A 25,339-nucleotide genomic window follows, 5' to 3' on the forward strand; every position below is an offset into this window, starting at 1 on the left:
AACCGTCCAAATTTTAGGTGTTCTTAAAAATGTAATGAATTACTTCATGGGTTAGAAGAACATAATAAACAAGAACAGTTGCATCAAATATTTGAAATATTAAAATGTGTGCTTCAGTTTAAATTTTTAAAGTCTAAATATTCTCAATTGTAATCGACATCTGTAATTTTTCACCCTCTGATAGTGGTCCAAAGAGGACTAGATCCCTAATAAGCGATCAAAAATAAAATCATATTCATAACCACCAACCTTGAAATACACTAAAAGAATACCCCACATACTTGTTTTTGAACTTTGTCATTTTTAACCTTCTGAGAGTGGTTCATAGAAGACTAGGACTACATGTAAAGAATCAAATATCAAACATATTATCCTCTTTGTGATCAGCAACCTTGAGTTGTTATATAACTACACTCCACATGCCTATATCACCTGTTCCCCTATTTTTTGAAGATTTGAGAAAGGAAGTAACTTTGATCCCTCAGATACCATTATATGGGGTGAATACTTGGGGTTGCTTGACCTGGCATGCAAAACTTCAAGCCCTGAACATCTTTGTTAAAGACATCTATTGGTTTACACTATCATAAGTGTGTGATTTCATGCACAAAATATGGTTCAAAAATGAAGGCCAGAAATCGGGGCAATGCCAAAAAGCTTGATGTCTTCCAGAACTAGACCTCAAGACAGGTCAAGCAATGCATCATATTTGAGGGTTTTCTCATACCGGTTAGTCAGGAGGCACCTGGCAAAAAATTCTAAAGTGATTTCAAAGCATTCATAAGTAATTCCATCCATCCATCCATTATCCAACCCGTCATATCCTATCCAATCCCAGCCAACACAGGGCACAAGGCAGGAAACAAACCCTGGGCAGGGCACACCCACACACCAAGCACACACTAGAGACAATTTAGGATCGCCAATGCACCTAACCTGTATGGACTGTGGAAGGAAACCGGAGTACCCAGAGGAAACCCACGCAGACATGGGGAGAACATGCAAACTCTACGCAGGGAGGACACAGGAAGCGAAACCTGATCTCCTAACTGCGAGGCAGTAGCGCTACCACTGCGCCACAAGCTGCCCTTAAGTAATTCCAATAAATACAAAAAGTATGATTTTCAGAAACTAGATTTTTTTGCCCCTATATCACCTTGTACTGTTGCAGACATTGTAAATTTTCAAAATAAGGGAAGACCAATTTGTCCAGTCTTGGTTGGTTTTTAAAGGCCAACATTTTCATAGTATCTGTTCAACATACTATTTAAAAGTTGACAAGGTTTCCACTTTAACGGCGTTGATCAAGTAGCTTTTTCCAGATCCTGGCAAGAAAGTACTTCCTGAATTCCATCTTGAATGCCATTCTTCTTATTTGTGCACAGGTGCCGTTGGTGGATGCGATTAATTCTTTACGTACAAAGAATTCTGATGGGTCAACTTAAGTGATGCCTTTTATAATTTTAAAGACTAGGATTAGGTCTCCACACAAAACTTAAGAAGTTTAATTCCATGAGCCTTTTAGAGTAGGACATGTTCATTAGTCACAGGCTATACTTTATAATTCCCCTCTAGCCAGCCTCAAGAGCTGTTATGTTTTTGTTTTTTTTTTGTTTTTTTGTATTGTGGTGAGCAGAACTGTCTCACTAGCTCATTACTGCTGTCTAATTGCAATTGCCTTTATTTATGAGTTTTAATGTAACATTTTGTTTTTGTTTTTGCATATGTGGCTTGTCAAACAAATACAGAATTGCAAAGAGAGCAAAATGATCAAAGAAATGGAGAAAGCCAAGAAGACAATTCATCAGCCCGTCATGTTCACATGCCTGATTATAGAATCTACTGGTTTCATTTACTGAAGCAAAGATGTATTCAGCATGCAAATTCTGTGAATCATTGGCTAAGACATCATCAGGTAGCTGAATGGTCCTGTACGCTTCTAGGGGTTTGTTTGAGTAGCATGTACATTCTAGCAATCATCTATTTGTTGTAAAAAAAAAAAACAGTTTGATGGTTAATGTTACATGTTTATGTGTGTTTATTTTCTTTAGTCTTAGACTTCTGATGGTCTCTAAAGCAGTCATTATTCAACTTCTAATTCTGTTTTGGTTATTAAAATATCCATAGCAATGGACCTTGGTTAAACAATACAAATATATATGCAGTAAGTCAATGGACATTATTGCTCGGTACAAATCGGTTTATGCTGTACAGATATTTGTCACTGTAAAGAGCAAACCAATAAATGTATATGTTCTGTTTATTGAGTAGCAGCAACATAGTCTTCATCATGTAAGTAAAGTGCAATCAGAGATGTTTATTGACTAGTAATTCAAAAGCTTTGCCAGACAATTTTCACTTTCTGCATATTTTGTGTGGGATGCTGATAAATGTTGACACTACATCAATAATTTGGTCACATCAATCAAATCTTCTTTATTTGTAAGTAAGATCCCAAGGTATTGAAACACATAGATAGATATACTCTGAGACATAGCTACATCTAAAAGAGATTAGAAGCACAAGTGGTCAAAATCAGGTACCTCTGCAGAGCAAAGTGAAGTGCAAAAGAGGTGTTATCATCCATTGACATACTTATTTAAAAGGCAAATTGGAGTAATAGGTCTGTTACTGACAGCCATTTAAAGAATTTCTGAGCACCACAGATTTATTCGCAACAGAGTGGCAGTGATTCAAGCATGTTAGGTAGACTTTAATTGTCCTCTGGATCTTCTTCTTACTTTGGCTTCTTTGAAGTGGCATCATGGCAATTTGTGATTGCCTGTTAATTTAACAGTTAGATTTGTGCTTTCAAGGTAACAAATGGAATATTTTGTTTTGACAATACCTGAATAGAACAGTTTGCAAACTACTCGACAATAGAAATATCTGTCTAAGTATGTTGTCAGGGATGCCAGGGGCCATGACCCGGCCGGGACGCCAGGAGGGACCGGAAAAGGGTCAGAGCCCTGCCTGGATCACGTGGGGTTTGCCTTCCGGGTTGCTTTGGGGGCCACGGGTCAAGGGCATGGAAGCCTTTCCCTGTAGGGGCCCGTGGTCACCGCCAGGAGGCACCCCAGTGCCTTGGGGACTTGTTGCCCCAGCACTTCCGCCACACCAGGAAGTGCTGGGGGGAAGATTAATGACGGCGCCCGGAGAGCAGCCGGGAGGACAGCCGGCACTTCCGCCACGCTGGGGCGTGGCCAAGAGAGGAATGCCGGGAACACCTGGTGCTCATCCGGGACTTGTATAAAAGGGGCCGTCTCCCTTCATTCGAGGCTGGAGTCGGGTGGAAGGAGGACGAAGCAGTGGAGAGTGGAGGCGGCCCGAAGAAAGGCATTGTGGCCAGGACTTTGGGTGATTTGGGGTTTGTGCACGGAACTGGGTCTTTGTGACCATTATTTGGGGGTCTTTGTGACCATAAGTATTGTAAATAGTCTCTGTAATAAACGTGTGGTGGTTGAAAAACAACATGTCCGCCTGTCTGTGCCCGGGTGGCGTTCACATCTGGCGTAGTCGGCAGGATGCTCCGCCTGTTTCAAGGCGGAGACCTGATAAAAAAAATATTGTTGTGGACGGCCCGGTGCAGCAGGGGACCCCACCCACGTACCGCGGGGGCTGCGTGCACACAGCACCGCGGGGTAAAGGAACCCCACGGACCGCCAGGGGTCCGCAGGAGGGCCGTTATTCCCTGATGCGGGAGGGCGGCGTGCCTACAATGAGTGCAGCGGTCTCCAACGAGCGCGCCGTTGCTGGAGGCGTCCGGGACGGCATGGCGTCAAGAAAGGCCACGCCGAGGAGGTGTCCTCGGTTTGACGAGTCCGGGGAGGTGAGTTCCCTGCCTAGCGGCAGCCGGCCCATGGGAGCCGGGCGTGTTTTCTTTGTTGCAGACAGGGGCTTCCCGGATCCACGTGAGTGGCAGGCGCATGCCGGTCTGCGGGGCTCCGGCAGCACAGCGGCAGCCGCGAGGGCTGCGGAGGAGGAGACGCTGCAGCTCAAAAGGTGCCGGCAACAGCAAGGCTGCCGGCAAGCACGCCGCCGCCGCAGAAGGAGAGCCAAGATGGCCGCGGACCAGAAGTCCCTCCCCCTGACAGGCACGCGATTGGACGGTGTGTCTTGTGTGCCCGCCGATGACTGCAGAGAGGCGGGACCAAGGAATGTCCATCACGGGCAGGGGGGAGACCCGATTGGGCCGGAGGAGAAAGGCCCACAGGAAGTGGCGGCGTTGGAGGCTGACAGACAGGTAGGCTCGCGTCGGTTAACTTCCTGTCTTTGCCGGCTGCTCTGGCGGAGCTGGAGGCGTCCCTTCAGCCCGTGGAGCAGCGTGTATTACAGATGCTACGTGCCCTCCGGGCTGAGGTGCTGGATCTGGAGAGGAAGGCGCTCGCGGCGCTGAAAACGTTTCGATCAACAACGGACGGGCGCGACGCTGGAATCTCCAGCCGGAGAGGTACGGCGGAGACGGTGAGTACAGCCGACTCCGTACAGCATGCAGGAGGGTCTGTTGAAAAAGGCTGTGATGTTAACGATCAGTTCCGAGTAAGCAGCCCTCCGACAGGAGTTGCGGCGCCGCGGGCTGTATGCGCGGCGAGGGGGGAGTCCGAGAGGACGCTGAATGGACACGGGCTGCTAAGTGCCCCGGGTCCTAGCGCCCGCCTCGAAGTCGGCTGCGGTCTTGCGCCGCACTATAGGGACGCAGACGGGACAGAGGCGTCTTCTTTTCCATAAGGAGTCTCAAACCGTCATGGCGTCCCAGAGTGAACGGAGGAATAAAGGGCTGGGTGCCGATTCCTCCGATATGAAGGGGACGCAGACGGGACAGGGGCTCCTGTTGGTTAATACGGAGTCGCACACCGTCAAGGCGTCCAAGAGTGAAGGGAGGATTAAGCGGCTGGGTGCTGCCTCCTCCAACACGGTGAGACGCGTTGCTGGGTGCACGCGTACGGCTGGCCACCCTCTGGAGCGGCAGAGGGAATCCCTGAGGCCGGCGGAGAGAGCGCAGGCGGTGCCGGCGGCTCCATCATCGAGAGGGACATGGAGGCCGCGGAGAGGATGCCGATCAGGCAAGTGCCGGGGTGTTTGGAGGGGGGAACGCTGCCCGTGCATGGCACGAGCTGGGTGCTTTGGCAGCGGTTCTGCCCCTGTATTCTCTTTTGTAGGGACGGACCCCGGGCGAGCTGAAGGAACCTCTTCGTGGTTGAACAGCCCTCTGATGTCGGGCCGCCTGCGAATGATCTCTCTGCTGGTGCGCAGGTGCGCTCACAGCTGGAGGAGCCTACGGGGGAACGAGTGGCTCGGAACAAAGGGGCGTGGAGGTCTCGGAGGGGGTGCCGATCGAGGAGGCCCCGGGGTGCCGGTAAAAGGGGGGAGCACAACCTGTGCGAGGCACAGGGATGCACCATGGGTTGGTGCTCAGATTGTGTCTCCGCCCCTGGCCCTGCTAGGAGTGCGGGGCCGGACCCCGGCTATCCTCGAGTGGGACCCGTTTCGGGGCTCTGCTGCCCTCGCGGGACGGGTCGCTCTTACCCACGAGAGGTCTTCGCTGGCTGTGGGGCACTGTCAGGGATGCCAGGGGCCATGACCCGGCTGGGACGCCAGGAGGGACCGGAAAAGGGTCAGAGCCCTGCCTGGATCACGGGGGTTTGCCTTCCGGTTGCTTTGGGGCCACGGGTCAAGGGCATGGAAGCCTTTCCCTGTAGGGGCCCGTGGTCACCGCCAGGAGGCACCCCAGTGCCTTGGGGACTTGTTGCCCCAGCACTTCCGCCACACCAGGAAGTGCTGGGGGGAAGATTAATGACGGCGCCCGGAGAGCAGCCGGGAGGACAGCCGGCACTTCCGCCACGCTGGGGCGTGGCCAAGAGAGGAATGCCGGGAACACCTGGTGCTCATCCGGGACTTGTATAAAAGGGGCCGTCTCCCTTCATTCGAGGCTGAAGTCGGGTGGAAGGAGGACGAAGCAGTGGAGAGTGGAGGCGGCCCGAAGAAAGGCATTGTGGCCAGGACTTTGGGTGATTTGGGGTTTGTGCACGGAACTGGGTCTTTGTGACCATTATTTGGGGGTCTTTGTGACCATAAGTATTGTAAATAGTCTCTGTAATAAACGTGTGGTGGTTGAAAAACAACATGTCCGCCTGTCTGTGCCCGGGTGGCGTTCACAATGTTCATTTGGATATAACCACAGTTCTAACAAATCTATATATATAATTCACTAAGGCAAGACAACCATGGAAAGCACACCGGAAGGGGCGTGAATTCACTAAGCCGCCGATAAGTGAGACACCTATGGCGCATGCAGGAAGGAGCCACGCCCACCAACTCCAAGACCATTGGATACGACGACAACTCGCAGAGCCACGCCCACCAACTCGGACGCGACGACACAGAAAAACCGGCGTCATTTATAATTGTCTGTCGTAGAGGTCAAATGCAGCTCCGACCCACGTTGACTGTTAATAGAGGCATGTTTCTCGTGGAGGTAAATCGCCATATGTGGCGTGTAAAACTTTTTGCGAGGGGTATCACATGGGATCCTTAAAACGTTCCTTTACAACTGAGGTTAAAACACAATGAAGTGAGCAGTCTTTAAAAAAACGAATTTTCGGTTACGACGCATGACCGCGTGCACTATAGCAAACTGTTTTACACACTACATACAGCAATTCACATCCGCGACAAACATGCGTCTTCTTAGATACTCCTGCACTTTGTACACACCCCCCTCCCACCGTGGTCGGGTGTCTTGGTGGATTATAATGTATATAGAAAGGCAGCCAAAACCGCACAGAGCAATGAAAAGTCTACATGAGTCACAGGTGCATCTGGACTGTACAAAGACGACAACGACTCGAGTGACGAGTTGGAGGTGGGCACATGAGCAGGCAGTGTATACTGAATGAGAAATCAGCAGACTGGCATGACGGAGGGAGTGGAGTGGATGTCCTCCTCTCCTCCCGTTCCACCCTGAGCGCCGCACAGACGATTGTGTGTTGGTTCGTTCTGTGCATTGGTTAAAACCCAATGAAGGAAGCAGTCTTTAAAAACCAATAAGCCCTGTGCCTCTGTTTCATTACCATCTCACCTGCTTCACCAATGCAGGCCCCGCAACAGGCGATCCGGCAGCCAACCGGGTAACCAAAGTCTTTGGGCTCAGGGGGAGTATGGTTACAAAGCTGAAACTTAAAGGAATTGACGGAAGAGCACCACCAGGTGTGGAGCCTTTCGCTTCATTTGACTCAACACAGGAAACCTCACCCAGCCCGGACATGGACAGGATTGACAGATTGATAGCTCTTTCTCGATTCTGTGGGTGGTGGTGCATGGCAGTTCTTAGTTGGTGGAGCGATTTGGCTGGTTATTTCCGAAAACGAACGAGACTCCTGCCTGCTAAATAGTTACACGACCCAACAGCGGTCGGCATCCAAATTCTTAGAGGGACAAGTGGCTTTCAGCCACGTGAGATTGAGCATTAACAGGTCTGTGATGCACTTGTATGTCCGGTACTGCACGCGCACTACACTGAATGGATCAACGTGTGTCTACCCGGCATGGGTAAGCCGTTGAACCCCATTCGTGATGGAGACCGTGGCTTCCAATTGTTCCCCACGAACGAGAAATTCCCAGTACGTGCGGGTCATACGCTTCGCACTGATTACGCCCCTGCCCTTTGTAAAGCCCCCCATGGTCGGGTGACTTGGTGGATTATATATATATAAAAAAAAAGCAGCCGGAACCGCAAAGAACAATGAAAAATCAACGTGGAAACCGACTGAGGCAGTGTTTGGAAAATTAACAGTCAACGTGACTCACAGCTGCGTGTGGACTGTACACAGACGAAAGCGACTCAGGTAGGGAGTTGGGGGCGGGCACATAAGTGGCCAGTGTGTACTGAACGAGCACCGTTCAACCCCGTCCTTCGCTTTGGAAGGAGAAAGCGCGGTGGCGCTCCTCCGGTTTTCAGTCACGGACAATTGTATGTTGGTTCGTAGCGTGTATTGTTGCAATGTTACTTTTCTTGGTTGTTTATTAAATTACAGATTTTTCAAATGTTTATTTTTTCCTCTGTGCTTAAAAATCATTTAAAAAGCGGCCTGATCATGCAGCGTATGCTACGCCGCGGGTTGGTTAGTTTCTTATATGCTACAAAATCAAGTTACTATAAAGGATATCACAGACAACATACACAATTTTAGATTAGTGACATTCAGTCAGTGGGTTTAAATCAGTCCTTACAGTTCTGTTTGACTAACATTAACTTGACTGTAATTGTGGCAAATGAATATTTTATTAGACTACCGGTAATTTAAAATTGGTCATGTTTACCTTTACAGTAAAAATATTTGGACAGGATTCAGACAGATTGATGTACTAAAAGACTTTCACAAAGCTCTGCCTCACAAGTCTAGAATTGTGGGTTAGAATTTCAGGACAGGCACTACCTCTGTGCTGTTTTAATGTTTTCCCTCCAGGATAATTGTTGCCAAACTCCACTCTTGGTGGGCCACAGTGGGTGCAGGTTTTGGATCAGTCAATTTAAATTAGCAACCAATTTCTTTTGCTAACAGAACAGGCTTCTTTTGCCTTAAAGGATAAGTTTGGTATTTTTCAACTTAAAGTTATTTCTTTACAGTTGGTGGTATATTGTATATTAGTTTGCCACATGAAGTTGATGTTCTAAAGTGAAGCATCTTTTACAAATTAAGTAAAAATAATTAGTTCATTCTTGCATTTCATAATGGAGTTAATAGGTACTGGAGTTCATTGTGAAGAAGAACCTTAAAACTTACCGAATATTTCTACTTTGAAATAGCAAGGATTTACAACCCCAAATCCGAAAAAGTTGGGACGGTGTGGAAAATGCATTTAACACTAGAATTACACATGAATAAAACAGAAACGTTTTTCATATTTTAGTAATAAATGACAAAATGTAGACAAACTATATAATGTGTAAAACCTGAATTCCAAAGATCAAAGAAACACTTTCACAAAAGGTTCAAGGATGATGCAACAGCTTCTGTGGCAAGAACTACTGACTTGTAATCAAGAGTCCCCTCGTTCAATCCTGACTGCCTCATATATTTACTGTTTTGAGTAGTGATCTGCTCTTATTGTTAATATTATACAATAAAAACATACATTTGATTTGCATTTGTAAGAGCTGGTGTAAATTGATAGTACTTGTAAAAGTTTGTGGGTTTTTTTTTATCACTTTTATTCTCTCAGTCATGATTACAATAATAATGATTACTAATGCAATATTATTTGAAAACAAACCGCGTCAGATCAGGTGTAAATTTATGCTGGCGCTGGGGGGGCGAGAGGACTCGAGAATGTGAACGTAACTGAGAGAATAAAACTGAAAAAAGCTAACTTTTACAAGTACCATATATTTACAGCTGATCTGACACTGTTCGTTTTCAAATAATATTGCATTAGTGTAATGATTTTTTTCTGATTGGTACTATTTCTTCAAAATGTCACATATTTGGCTTTTTCTTGTTTGTTTTTTTTTCGGTACTGCGTTGACATCGTGCACCAGAAGGCGTGGACTTATTCAGTATGAGTAAGAGCACGCAGGTGGCTGGTTGATTGTGCTATAACAGGCTTGGCTTGGCAGCAATCAATGCACATGTACTGTACAAGGCATACACGTGGGCCACTGAAAAAAGAAGAGTGTTCTTTGCTCACCTTGCAGAGAAACTTTTTTTGTTGCTTCTTACAAGAATAGGAGATGGATAAAGCAAAAGAGGAGGCAACATTGACAAGCTTCTGTTCCAAGACCGCTGCTTCCCCCAGCTTCTCTCTGTGCTGTGGTTACTATTACACTGAAGTGTGTACATTGCAACAGGTACACGTCATAAATGTAGAAAGGACAGTCCTTGTGTGTGTGTGTGTGTGTGTGTGAACTGTTAACATTTGAATCTGATGATTGCATATAGCACGGAACTGACCTCTCTGTACTATTCTTTCCTCTGCATGTCCTGACACCACCATGCACCAAAATGTGGAGATCGAACAAAAAAACAAACAAAAAAAAAAAACGCAGTCACAGATTACAAGTGCAAGAAGGCATGAATATGAATAATAAGAATAATGTTGCATCAGTGCCACAATGTTTTCCGAAATGTACTATACAGGTCATAAAATGAGTTATTCCAAATATCATAAATACCTATGTGTCTGTTTCTTGTGAGTGCGGCTTTGACATCATGGACCATAAGGTGCATACTAATTCAGCATGATCAGGAACACTCAATAAAACTGATTAAAAAAAAAAAAAAAAATTAAAGTGACGGTGAAATATGAAGCAGGCAGTGAGTCAGCTTTTATCCATCCAGAGCAGAGAATTTGCAGTTCCATTGTCTCAAAACACCACTGACATCTACAGTTATTCCCAGTTTCAGAAAAAAAGTAACCACGTTAGATCTGGGGTGGCGGGTGGGTGTTGTAACGTGATTGTGACTGAGAGAATAAAAGTTTAAAAAAAACGCTAACTTTTACAAGTGTTATTTACACTGGCTGTTACAGACACAAATCAAATATATATTTTTATTGTATAATATTAACAATAAGAGTAGCTCACTACCCAAAACGGCAAATTTGCCAGGGAGCTGGTTTCAAACTCACAACCTCTGGATTAGAAGTCGGCACTTCTAACCACTGCACCACAGAAGATGTTGTCCTCCACTCCTCTCAGCAGCTCTGTTGCACTTCCTCACAACTTCGGCTTGGGCTGCTGGGGTTACCATTGTCCCTTTATACTTCTGGACGCGGAAGTGTTTCTGTCCCTCAGTCCATGTGACTCTTAACACTTCCGGGACAGGTGAAAACTCCTTTTCTTCAACCCGGAAATACAACATTGCTCCTGTCCCCTCGACTGGGAAGTACTTCCAGGTTATAAGGCAAATAGAAGTCCCTGTGCCTCCCTGCAGCGTCCCCTGGCGGTCCCCATGGTATCCAGCAGGACTGTGAAGGGAAACTCCAAGGTCCATGATGCTCTGCTGTAACCCGGAAGATCTCCACGTTGCAGGGAGGACTTCACCTGGCGGCTTGGGGGTATTGGCCGGGATAAGCTGCCGGCCATAGTCCACAAGTGTTAAAAGAAAATGCAGTGATTCTTAAATTTACTTTAGCTTTTATTTCATTGCAGACAGTATAAACCCAAGATATTTCATGTTTTCTCTGGTCAGCATCATTTCCTTTAATATATGTCTATTCCTTCATTTCAGACCTGAAACACTTTTCCAAAGAAAGTTAGAATGGTAAAGTATTCACCACGTTGTAATGTTGCCATTCTTTCTTGCAACATTTAAAAGACGTTTTGGCACAGAAGATACCAAGTGATGTTTTAGGTTTTATTTTGTCCCATTCTTCCTGTAAAAATGTCTCATGGTGTACAGCAGTACAGGGTCGTTGTCGTTGCATTTTTCATTTCAAAATTGTTTACACCTTCTCTATTGGTGACCAGTCAGGACTGCAGGCAGGCCAGTCCAGTACCCATACCCTCTTATTCCACAGCTATGCCTTTGTAATGTTGTGCACTATATTGTTTTGCATTGTTTTGTTGAAAAATGCATGGACATCCCTGGAAAATATGTCATCTTGAAGGCAGCATATGTTGCTCTAAAATCGCAATGTACTTTTCTGCAATAATGCTGCCATTACAGAAGTATAAATTACCTTTGTCCAAGGGCACTTGCACAACCCCAAACTATGACACACCCTGGCTTTTGGACTTGTTACTGATAACAGTCTGGGTGGTCCTTTTTTGTCTTTAGTCCAGAACACACAATGTACATTTCTTCCAATAAAGATCTGAAATACTGATTCATTTGACCACAATACATTTTTCCACTGTGTGATGGTCCATCCCAGATGCCTACGAGCCGCCAGAAGTCGATGCTGCTTCTGGACATAAGGCTGTTTTTTTTTTCACAGTAAAGTTTTAAGTTGCATTTATGAATGTAACTCTGTTTTGTAGTGTTTGACAAAGGTTTACCAAAGTATCCCCTTGCTGATGTGGTTATATCAGCTGTTCATGAGTGACAGTTTTTGATGCAGTGCTGTCTGAGGGATCAGAGGTCATGAGTGTTCTGCTTAGGCTTGCACCTTTGTCCTTTAGTCACTGAAATTCCTCCAGATTCCTTGAATTGTTTAATGATATTATACACTGTAGAGCTTCTCAAAGACTCAGCCTATCATGGATATTGCTTTTGCACCAAATCATGATTATAATTACCTGTTGACATCATGACATCACCTGTTTGAAATCAAATAATTATTTAATTATTTTACCTCATTATTTACTTTATTTGTCTCTGTCCCAACTTTCATTGGAATGTGTTGCAGACATGGGGCCTAATGTATAAACGGTGCGTACGCATAAAAATGTTGCATAAGCCCATTTCCATGCTCAAATCGTGATATATAAAACCTAAACTTGGTGTAAAGCCACACACAATTTGCGTATGCAAATTCTCCGCTCAGTTTTGTAAACTGGGGGCACCCAGCGTCAAAGCAGTGCTACTGTTCCAGTGTGGTTTCCCTTTCTTTTTTAGATCCATATCCCAAACGCAGCTTTATAAATACATTGAAATTAACCGCATACTGTTTATTAGTTTAATGCATCTGATTGTAATTAATCTGTAACAATATAATGGTCAACAGAATGGTCAAACATTCTAAATGCCATAACTGCTTTAGCGTTGTTACTTTCACTGCACCATCTTCTTCTTCTTTCAGCTGCTGCTGTTAGGGGGATCATCTTTTAGCAGATCATCTTTTTCCATATTACTCACACTGCACCACTCGGAGTATTTATATCACTGTATCTGAGTGTGGAATCACAGCTTGGAAGGAGAATTATCGGTATACAGCATGTAGCACACGCTGCCTCAGCCATGCTGTCTATTGAACTGCTCTCACACCGCAAACGCTTCAGAGCCTTTTCTGCACGGACCTCGCGGTTCAGAAACAGTTTCATCCCAAGAGCTATAAACGCACTCAATCAAGTGCTCCTTGTAGAACTGTTTGTACTTATTAGTACAATCACCTCACTGTAAACTTGCAATACAGTTATAATATTGCACAACCTGAGCCACTTTATAAAGTGCATATTTACATATGATGACGATATCATTTTTAAGATGAAATGCAGCAAAATATGTTTATTATATTATACAGATAAAACTTTAACTTTATTTAAATAATCTATATTTTTAATAAATAAACATGTGAGGACACAGTGTCGCAGCACTAGCAAGGAGCTGGTGCTCTGTTCACGGATTGTTCCTGCCTCGCGTTGTATTCTTGCTGGTGCTTGCGCAACACTAGAAGGATAGAATAGTTAAACTTGTACTACAAAGATATTTCAATGTTCCTTAAAATTTTTGAAGAATCGGCATTCTAAGCTTACAGATGGCTTAACGTCTATTACAGAGCTGATTGTGTGGTGATTGGGTATTTGGAGAAAGAAAAGTAAGGACAGGAATTGGAGGTTACTACGATTGAATGAGGCAGTACTGCTGCAATAAATTATTTAATCAAAGGTTGCGCACGGCGTAACAAGCATCTTGCGTGAGGCATGAACAATCACTGTGCCACCGTGTTCCCATGTTTAATAACATGCTTTAACTCCTATCCTCATGAAAATTATATAAAGTATACATTTCAGTATTTTAATTATTCAGAGAACTATAATATCACAATTGTAATGGATTCTGTGTCCTGTCGGAGGAAGAGAAAGCCCATTTAAGAAGCATGTAGTGATTCACACACATAGAGCACATAGAAGATCAATAGAAAGCAAAGCATTTAATGTGCTACTTTAGTTACGATGGAATTTGAGAAACTAGTAAATTAAATGATTTTAAGATGAGGTTTATGATGTTCTACTTTAATGACAAAATAAACTACATGATTAAAGTGGAAATTTTGAGATTAAAGTTGACATTTCGTGCTTGTATCCCCACTGTATGCCTATTTTTTTTTTCCTCTGTACCCTAATAAGCTTTCATATGACACTCAGATGGTGGGCAACGACTTTTTACAGCGACTTTTGATATCTGACAACTTCTTTTTTTATTTCGGGCACTATGCGACTTTATGAACTTGAGCTTTCAAGTTTCTCTGACACTCTATGTCACTCGATCAACTTCCTTTTCTTGTTTATACCATTGTTTAAACCAACAAATAGTAAGTTTTTTTCTTGGCTCCACTTGGTATTCGCTGAAATTCTATTTTCCCCCGTGCTTTTGCCATTGCCTTTTCACAGAATGCTGAGCTTAAGGGCTATTTATATTGATTTGCATATTCAAAGAGGTGTAATTCTGGGAAGAGTTTGGGTGGAGCAGCAGGTGCATGCACGTGCATTACCTTTTACGCTGATTGGGATTTATGGAGCGGAAGAACGTGGAAGCTGGCGAACGTACAGATTTATGCATCTGGATTTTTTTGTGCATGCAAACATTTCTGCTTTTGTCCTTACGCCATGTGTTTAGTGTGAATTCTATGCACAACGTTATGCATGACGCCCCTGTTGTGTAGGAATGGATGTATAGTAAATGAGTCTGACCAGAAAAAACGTGAACTACAATGAAATTTTAAAGTAAATTTAAGAATCACTGTACCTTTTTTTTTTTGTTGTTTTTTTGCATTTTCCATATCGTCCCAACTTTTTCTGATTTGAGGTTGTAATAAAATGTCCCATCCATGATTCTAAAGCATTCTTGTGACAACAAAAGTAAACTGAAAGTAATACAGATCACAGATTTTTGGCACAGTTTTCTCAAGGTAAGGATACATTTCTTATTCGTTTCTCTGCTTGCGCTGGCCATTGTGGGTGGAGTTATGACCCACCCCGCAACAGAGCCCCCTACCCCCAGAGTGAGTTGTACACTGAGTGGCAGTGTCATGGTGAAAAGAGCACATAGGAGTGTCGTTGAACTTTGTATACATAACAGTAAGTCGGAACTGAATTTATTTTGCTGCACTGCATTTTTAGTAGTAATAATAATATTTTATGTATACAAGGCGCCTTTCTGAGAACTCGAGGACACAGAACAAACAATAAATAAATAAATAAAAAGACACATTATGAACAACTTAAAACATCAGAAAAAACAGAAGACATAAAAATTAAAACCAAACAAAGCCACTGTAATCATAAAGAAAATGCCATTTTAAACAGATGCGTTTTAAGTTTACATTTAAAGGTTGAAAATGATTTGATATTTCTAAGCTCAGTAGGTAATGAATTCCAGAGCTTGGGAGCAGAACAGCTACAAGTCAATAATGGTGGTTGGTGATGTCTTTCTGAGGTGAATACACACCCCTGCACAGAGGAAGGTGAGTGATGAAGTGCAGTGCACAATCGGTCTCTTTTTAAAATGGCTGAATCTGACACAAATGGTTTGCATTTTGATTTTTTTCCTTCTTAAAACAATACGGATACATATTTTTCAGTATGGTGTAATCTCAAGATGCAGATCAATATTCGATAACACTTTTGACTATGAAATGAACGTATTCGGTGTGTTTTAAGGCTTTTCTTCACAATTGGACCCTGGCACCATGAGCTCCATTATAAAATGCAAGTGCTTCACTTTAGAATGCAACTTCACATGACAAAATAATACATACCATGTCTATAAAGAAATCACTTTGACTTGAAAAACACGAAAATGTGTCCTTTCATTTTTATTGACTTACTCAGTACAACTCAGATTCAATAATTGTTTCTACTAACAGCTAAAAAGGAAGAGGAGCAAAGAGAGCCAACAGGCGACAAGGTAATTTGGGGGCCTTATTCATGTCTGCAGGGGACACAGCCTGTCTCAGCTTCACTGGGTGCAATGCAGGAAATGGATGTGGCAGAGGTGATTCTAGGGACTCTGGGGGCCTCTAACTCGCCCTCCCCCGAGTTCCAACATGGTAAAATATATTATTTTAGTGCAAAGTATAAATGAATAAAACCAATAGGGAGAATTTAACAAACACAAATCCTTTAATTTTGTTAAGGACAGATTCAATAAAATGCAGCAATAAATACTACATTTTTATACAAAACATAAAAAAACAATATTAAAGGAAATTTTAAAAATGTAAATAAATGAAAAACTACACAGAATGCAAATAAAAGTAAGATAATCATGGTTATTAAATGAATAATAAATACACATTGTAATATATAAAAACATGAATAGTAACAGAAAGGTATTACCGTAACACTAAAAATCACTATTTGTGGGCTTTGGCTACAGCAAATGCAGCCACCAGATCCTCCTGGTCCAAGTCCTTGTGTGCTACTGAAGTCAGAGCTCGGGCTGGAGTAAGACTCCACTGGCACGTGGCAGATCTCAAATGAGATTTAAATAGCTTTAAAGATGGAAACTTCTCTTATCAGAGGCAACGGTAATAAGAACAGTCAGGACTGCAGTGGGACTATATCCTGATTTCTTAGACCCCTTGTCTCACTGTTAACCCACCCACTCTGTGGCCGAACTGGTGCTGCTGATATTGGCCGTGTACACGGGCTCAGGAGAGACTTGAACCTAATCAGAAATAGCATTTATTTATTTATTGTTTTATTTATTTAGCTTTGTTAATTGTCATTTGGCATGACCTTGCCTATAAACTGAGTAAATCCAATTAATTGCTTCCATTTATGTAAATGCTTTTTCGCTCTGATTACATTTAACATTACTTAAAAAGGTAAGATTCAGCACAAACACTGACACTCATAACACAGACTGTGGCCCCTCTTATTTGGTTTCTGACAGTATTGTTGTAGTGTGTCGCTGTTACTTTAAGGGGAATTCCCATAAATGTGTCATTGTAATTAGTGCCTGTATAAACAGGGTGCCTCCCAGTTTAAGGCCCCAGGCAATTGCCTGCTCTGCTTGTCCTGTTGTAGCACCTCTGAGACCTGGACAGGGACACCCACACTCAATTTGCACTGCAACTAACCAAACGGGTATGTCTTTAGGATTGTGGTAAGTGTTCTGACTGCAACGTATCAAGAAACATAATTACCAAATAAGATTAAATGTATCAATAAAACTGACTTCATAAAGAAATTATGTCCACCTTTAAGGCCTACCATAAGTTAGTAAGTTATTACTATAAAAAGAATGCAGACACACAAGTGAAACACTAGTTATTTGGAGCTTTCTGTCTTTCAAAGTTCTTTGTCCATAAGACTTGATCAATAATGCTTTTTGAACTTCTCATTTATAAGGATGAGAAAAATGACCAACTCAGTCATTCTAATCTGACATCAGGAAGTGCACTCTTCGAGAGTTGTCCGTAAAAAAGAAGAATTATTGAGGCCTAGTGAAATGTACCAAAGTTATAAAGTAAAAATTCCAAAAGAATTTTGGGAAATCTTTTTGAGATTACAACCAATTAAAATGCCCCAGTACAATTAAAACAGCTCCTGGGAGTATTTTTTAAAAGTTCACTAATGATGCTGTGAAGCTTGCTCTGTTGCATGCTTATTAGAATATTCTAGACTAGCCGATGCCCGTAGCATACGGCGGTGTAAGAATAGGAACGGAAAACGGTGAGAAAGGAATTCAAAAATTAAGAAGAAAGAAATACTTCTTGAAAGATGCAGTTGTGAATAAGTGTTTTGCTGGAGAAGACGGATAACGAGTTGAAATATATAACCCTTGAAACCAATGCCAATGGTCGAGAGAGTACCTTCCTGTAGCAGGCTATGGCAAAGACTCCCAGGTGCACACATGGCCGAAGTGAAAGGTCACGCAGTCAGGCTAGATATAGGGTGGTGACATGACACCAAAGGAGCGGGGAATGCGGTAGTCCGAAGGAGGAATAGGAATCGAGAAAAGCGGTGTGGGGGTGTATGGGAGGCCGCAGGCAGTGTGGGGAAGGGTTTGGAAGAGGAGGAATAGGAATCGAGAAATGCCATGTGGGCTGCGTGTGGGGGGGACCGGGTTTGAAGAGGAAGCAGGACGAACCAGAAGAGAAATATATATAAGAGATGAGAACAGGCCATTCAGCTCAACAAAGCTCACTAGTCCTTATCCACTTAATTCTTACAAAATAACATCATCGCTAGTTTTGAAGGTCCCTGAAGTCCTACTGCCTTCTACAAAGTTACTTGGTAATTTGTGCTTTAAAACCTTTTACTTATAATACTTGTTAAAAATCTTATTTATAGGTTTGCATTGCTAAATACTGTACTTCCAAAATATAAATTCATTATTATGTCACATGCAGAGACTTACTGGCATTTGTTCACAGGTGAGCAACACTGAACTGTGCCACTTCCATTCTGGCTTCTGCACCCAAAAGACTGCAGGAGAGACTCTGATCTGCATACATTGAAACGTGAAAAATATTTAGGATGATATTTTACATACTTCTACACATAATCACACGGCAAATAACATTAAAAACTAATATACTTTAAATGGACTTATATGGAATACTGAGAATGATTGGAACATTAGAACAATCTAAACAAGAACAGGCCATTCATCCCAACAAAGCTCATCATTCCTGTTTACTTAATTCTTCTAAAATAACATCAAGTCTACTTTTAAAACTCCCTAAAGTCCTATTGTTTACAACACTATTTGGTAGCTTACTTCATGTGTCTGTGGTTCTCTGTGTAAAGAAACAGTGCCTAATGTTTGTGTGAAATTTATCCCTAACAAATTTCCAACTGTGTCCCTTGGTTCTTGATAAACTCGTTTTAAGATACCAGTCTTGATTAACTGTACTAATTCCCTGCATAATTTTAAACACTTTGGTCATGTCTCCTCTTAATCTTCTGTTGCCACTTTGTGACTTCATGTGTATAGCTGTCATAATTTTCTTAGACAATTCTTCCAGCATTTTGTCATGAAATATTGCAAGTAAGTATGACAGAGTGGTTCAATGATTAACACTGCCACATTAGAACTTCAGAGACAAGTGTACAAATTCCGGCTCCAGTGAGTTTGCTTCTTCACCCTGAGTCTGTGTGTTTGCTTCGTCATTTAGTCAGACACACCAAAGACATGCTGGATTGACTTATTGCTGACTATAAAGTGGCCAGTTGTGACGGTAGGTATATACATGAATGTGTCCCGCAGGAGGCTGGCAGCAGAGCATGTGTTGGCTCAGAGGTAGCCACAAATGACCCTACATTGCAGTGAATGGGTCCACAAAATAAATAAATAAATGAATGAATGAATTCAACTGTTAAGCTAGGTAAGGTTTGGCGAGCACACAACATTATTGTCCAGAATGCACACACATTTCACTTTGTTTTTTGCATCTACTTCACTCCCTTATTCATTGGTCAAGAATGTGTCTTTCCTGTTTATCATGTATAGAGTTTTCTGGAAGTATATATTAATATTGTAGCAAAAAATGCATGCATTTTGAGCATACAAATGGATAACAGACATGTGAGTTATGCAACACAAGTTACATGAAAATTTGTTTTACTGTTGCACAGGTCACCATTGAGCTCTATTATATCATAAACTCTTTTCTGTCATTCTGCATGAAAACGTAAGCCACCACTACAAACTACAGGGGGTTAGTAACATATAATAAAACTAAACTTTTTGAGTGGAGTATTCCTTTAACAGCTCCTGGAATGAAAAAGAACTGAAGCATTCCAGCTCCTCTGGTGAGCATGTGGACCCCCAGCCGCTAAAATTCAACAAGTCCTCTTTGCAAACACATCCTTACAAGCAATGGGTTAGAGGCATCTGAAGACCAGTGCTTACGATTGTGATATAAGTAAGGGTTTATATTGTATGTGGAGAGTGGTCCGGACACAGACAGGCGGACGCCGATGGTTCAACAACCAACACAGGTTTATTCATATTCTGTATACAAGTATCCAAAACACACAACCCAGTGCCCCTGTACCAATCATCTGTCAAGTCCTGGCCTCTCAAAATGCCTTTACTCTTCACCGCCTCCACTCCTCTCCACGTCCTCTTCCGCCCAACTCCAGCTTTCGAATGGAGGAAGGTGGCTCCTTTTATCTTCACCCGGACGTGCTCCAGGTGCCTTCCGATGAACTTCCGCCGGCACTTCATGGTGTGGCGGAATTGTCGATTGAGCACCCGGAAGCACTGCAGGTGTCTCTGGTATTCCTTTCCCCAGCACTTCCGGGTGTGGCAGAAGTGCTGATGTCCAGGGCTTCACAGGCATCCAAGCGCCCCCTGGCGGTGACCATGGGCCCCTGTAGGGTTGAGCTTCCATGCTCTGTTTCCGTGGTCCCCATACCAAACACAGCAGCTTCCCCCCTTTGAAGACCGCAGGAGGCGTAATCCCTCTTCCGATCCTTCCGGGTGGCCTGGCTGGGTACCGCCCCCAGCCGCTTGCCATATTGCCCCACCGCAAGCTGAGACCCACCCCGCAAGGGCGGGTCTCCCATGAAGCGGGTCTTACTTTTGCATATCCAGGGTCTGGTCCTGCAAAACAGCAAGTACAAACAGGGGTGGAGCCGCTGCCTGGACATCACCACCTGGCGTCCGTCTGTATCACACACAGGCAACGCTCCCCCATTTTACTGACACCCCGGCCTTTGCCACTTCGGCAGCCCTTCCGAGGTTTCCGTGCCCCCCAGATTGGAACATTAGACAAGACCGCCCACACCCTGTCACCTCGGCCAACTTTGAGGTTTGCGGCCCTTCTCTGGATATGAGCTCCCAGCCTCATGTCCCTCTCTATTGGAGGAGCCGGCTCTCTTCCTCCAGATCCTCCTCTTTTTCTGGGACGCCATGACAGTTTGGGTCTCCCTATGGGAAAGGAAGAGACCCTATGCCATCTGCGTCCCTGTAGAGCACTCATCAGCCGGCGTCCTGGCTGCCCTCTCGCTCTCTCCACCCTCACCACACAATTGGTCACCGCCATCGCATCCATTGTCCGAGCCCCCGCTACTTGAATCCGATCAGAAACATCATGGTTCTTTTCGCTGGGGTCTCATTTTTCCTTTATGGCGCTGGTATTACTTACCCGCACCGCTCCGGCCGAAGATTACAGCGTCACATCATTCCTTCCACTGTCTAAGCGTCTTCACGGATGTGGCTGCCTTTCCCTCCAGCTCCTTCAATCCATTACGGAGAGCGCGTATCACCTGAAAGAGTGACTCTGCAGGCTGAAGGCACTCCTTCAGCTCGCACAGAGCTGCCAGCAAACACAGTCCGTCAGCCGGTGATGGACTTACCTGTCAATCAGCCACGCGCGCCGACTGCGTGCTGTGGGGCCTCCTCTACGGCCCATTCGGGTCCTTCTCCAGCTCGGGACGGACATTCGTTGGTCCTGCCTTTGACCAACCATCAGCGGGCACGCAACACACACTGTCCAATCTCTTGCCTGCCTCGAGGAGGGACTTCCAATCCTCGGCCATCTTGCTTCCCATGCTCCTGGTGTGGTGACGAGCCTCTGGGCAGCTTTGCAGCTGCTGCTGTCTTTCAATCTGTAGTGACTCCTCCTCGTCAGCTTGTCCTGCTGCCTCCACACTCCGGGTGTCCCTGGTATTCCTTTCCCCAGCACTTCCAGGTGTGGCAGAAGTGCTGACGTCCAGGGCTTCACAGGCATGCAGGCGCCTCCTGGCGGTGACCACGGGCCCCTATAGGGTTGAGTTTCCATGCTCCGTTCCCGTGGTTCCCATACCAATAAGGGCGGCTGCCCCCTTGAGGTCCAGAGGAGGCGTAATCCCTCTTCTGGGTGTCTCGGCTGGGTACCGCTCCCAGCTGCTCACCACAAGTGATTGCAAATGGCTGAAAGACTCAAAAGTCTCATAGTGGCCGTAGCGAGCACACCAATGTTAAGTTTAATTACAATCTGGCAGATTACCAACCCATAGCAGAACTGCTTCAAGTTATTCCTGCTTTTGCACATCCTAAACAGCTCCCCACAGGAGGAGGGTTAGATTTCATTGACGCTGTGAGATTGTGTGTGCGTACGTGAGCAGGTCATGTGACTTTGGTAGTGTTGTTGAATAGCGGGTCTGTGGCTCAACAAGTAGTGGCCAATTCTAAATAATTAATCACGCCCCGAGAAGGTGCAAGCTCCAATTGGATCCAGATGTGTGCTTCGCTCCACTGTTAATATTAGGCAACAGAGAATAAAGGTGCCTACATGGGACAGAAGTGGGAGAGGAAAAGACAGAAGAATGAAAGAACAGAAAGACAGCCGTAAGAACAGCACTGTGAGGAGAGACAGAACAAGCCTGTCAGCTAGAGGGGGAAAAGCAGCACGGTCATTGGCCCCACAAAGGAGCAAAGAAATGCTGCTCCAGTGGTGGGTGAGATTGAGGTGGCGTCCTACCCCATGGATCCGAGGTATGCCAGGGATGTGAGAAGGATGACAGGAAGACAACCAATACCGAGCGGTTTGGCTGACACTGCTCAAGTTAGCCAAGAAGGGCATCAGGTCAAAAATGACCGTGGCTGCTGGTGTCTCTGCCAGGTGAGTGAGCAATGTGTGAGCCAGGGAGATGACGTGGAGTTGCGCTGGGATTGTCCGATGGGACAATGACCCGATGACAGTGATGGCTTTATTCTTGTTTTAAACCCTGGAGTTTAAACTCACAGATTGTCATGGTTTTAAAGGATTATTTATTTATTGAAGAGTTTTGACCAATGCGCATTTGAACACATTTTGGTTTTGGATTGTTCTAATAAAAGCACTGATGCACTTATCCTTATCCTTACTATTCCTTGCTTTATGTGAGTGTCCTCATTTGCTAAGCTCATCCCTGGTTTACGTTACAGATGGTGGCGGGTTCAAGAAGCTCCCAGAAGGACCCAGTGGTGTGGAGCCAACCTGCACCATCTCAGGCATCCTGTCTAGGATGATTTATGATTTATGCCAGGGTTGCCAGTGAGAAAGAGAAAACATTATTATTTAACTCACAGATATCAAGGACTGTGTTTTGAGTTGATCATGCTGCAGAGAGCTATATGATTTGTTCCTGATTTATGCAGAAAAGGAGTTGGGCTGTGTGCACAGCATTAAGGGACTAACTTTTATCATTTATAAGAAATGCTGACCTCTGATACTAACAGAAGACCCTGTGAAGAATGTAAGATATTTATGGACTATAAGAATGTTTAAATTGATTCTAAGTGTGTATAATTAGAAAGGTGTATTCCTTAGGAATTCAAATGGCTGTTTGTTTCATGTTTTAGGACACTCCAGTATGTCATAAATTAAGATTTAACCTTAAGCTATGTATAACCTTGGAATGAACTGCTAGAGGTTTTTTTTTTCTTTTCTAGGATATAAAAAAGAGAACGTTTTTACTTTAGGTATTCTGGCAAAATCCAAATCAGTTGACTGAGTTGGAAAGAAGCAGTCTCACATTCTCTCTACTCACCAAGAATTATGAATAAAGAAATTATTTTTACTTTAATAGGGTTTAAGTTCTTCCATTGTTTTCGACTTCAGCGCTCACAGTTTTTGGCACCCAACGAGGGGCAGTGACACCCAAGCGACTCCTTTAGCGGGATCGTGCAGAGAACCGGTAAAAGAACTGACACCGGCCGGGTCGGGAGGACCAGATCCGGAAAAAGTTAGGACTGGCCTGACCCGGGCGACTCCTGCATGGGGAATCCTTGACCTCCTCGGATTCTTCCTGAAAGTCGAGTAAACTGGGAACTTCCAGGCGAGAAGAAAAATTCTTGGTGAGTAGACCGAGGGAGTCCGACCGGGGATAAGAAACCAGGCAGTGAGTGGACCGGAATGTATAGATAAGCTCTCGGAAATAAAACAGTGTAAAGATTATGAATGTTAAGGAGATGAGTTAGTACACTCCCTAGGAAATGAAGAAGAAGTCTCTTAGAGGCTTAAAAGTAAAATAAAGGAACGGAGTGGGAAGAATAGATAAATATCTGAACATTTCGTTATCGGGAAAAAGCACTGTTGCAGGTTTTTTTTTCTTTTCTAGGATATAAAAAAGAGAACGTTTTTACTTTAGGTATTCTGCCAAAATTCAAATCAGTTGACTGAGTTGGAAAGAGGCAGTCTCACATTCTCTCTACTCACCAAGAATTATGAATAAAGAAATTATTTTTACTTTAATTGGGTTTAAGTTCTTCTGTTGTTTTCGACTTCAGCGCTCACACCAGACATCCTGATTTGAGCACGGCTGTCCCTAAGTTCAACAGATAAATCTTGAATCCTGCATTGCTTCTGAAAATCCTGTCTGAGCAAAAATTGTATGTAGAAAAAAATCTTAATTCAGTTTTATATTGAATATCTAGTTACAGAGGCTCGCTAATTTTTTGTAGTCAGCCTGGCATACCATCTTTTATGAATAAAATTTGTAACAGTGAGCTGAATCTGAGTGTTTGAATCATGCACTTGTATGGTTCTCATAGATTATACATATTTATATAATTATAATTTAAATAAAAACTTCCTTAGTTCCTTAACATTTTTTTTTCACTTGAAATGGTGGCTGTCACAATCTGTGATTGGTCTCCCATGACCCTTTATTGGATTAGACAAGGTTTCAGAGCATTATGCTATACTCCATCCATCCATTATCCAACCTGCTATATCCTAACTACAGGGTCATGGGGGGTCTGCCGGAGCCAATCCCAGCCAACACAGGGCACAAGGCAGGAAATAAACCCTGGGCAGGGTGCCAGCCCACCACAGTATGCTATACTCTTCACTTTAAAATAATATTTCATAGTGCTATAGTCATTTTCAGAATCATTTTATTCTATTACATGGTCATGGGGAGATTGAGGGTTACCCTAGTAGCTTCAAACACACAATATTAATTACAGCTAGCTGCGATGGCATTCTAGTACAGGGAATATTATTTAAATGACTACAGTCACTGGCAAATAGTCCAGTCAACTTAAAATGTTCACCTTTGGGAGAAATGTAGAAACCATCATGTTCTATGAAAATCCAAAAAGACACCAGTGAATATGTAAACTATAGTGAAATTGTACACTAGTACACCATTCAAAACGTTTAAGGTTTTATTTAAATCATACAGCATGTTTGTAACAGTAGTTTGCAGAGGGGGAATCAAGCAGAACACACTTTTGCATATCAAGTTCTACTTCAACAGATCACCTGCTCTGCCAACAACCCCACTCTCATGTCTTGCATGACAATATATCCATAGTTTTTCCTGTTATAGTAAACTATCTGTGCTTGTGAAAAGGGGTATGAATAACATGAAAACAGATCAAGAAACTGTAAAATTCTTAACATCAAAAATCAGCTTTTTCAATTTCTTCTTTGGGATTGTCTGATACAATCCTGCCTTTATCCTTCTCTGTAGATCTTCTCAAGATCTGTCAGGCTGAATGGTGACTGTCAGTGGACAGCTATTTTCAGG

The 25,339-nt window shown here is 43.7% G+C and overlaps 1 protein-coding gene across 1 annotated transcript in view; it reads left to right on the plus strand.

Annotated features, from left to right (window-relative positions):
* LOC120527565 (protein sel-1 homolog 3) overlaps positions 1–2,267 on the plus strand; it is a 69,074-nt gene extending 66,807 nt beyond the window's left edge. The window contains exon 25 of the mRNA XM_039751131.1: positions 1,749–2,267. Coding sequence (XP_039607065.1) covers positions 1,749–1,993 — 245 coding nt within the window. The 3' untranslated portion in view covers positions 1,994–2,267. The remainder of the gene's footprint in view (positions 1–1,748) is intronic.
* The last annotated feature ends 23,072 nt before the right edge of the window (positions 2,268–25,339 follow it).

The sequence above is a fragment of the Polypterus senegalus genome, chromosome 4, assembly GCF_016835505.1.
Source record: "Polypterus senegalus isolate Bchr_013 chromosome 4, ASM1683550v1, whole genome shotgun sequence".
Classification (NCBI taxonomy): domain Eukaryota; kingdom Metazoa; phylum Chordata; class Cladistia; order Polypteriformes; family Polypteridae; genus Polypterus; species Polypterus senegalus.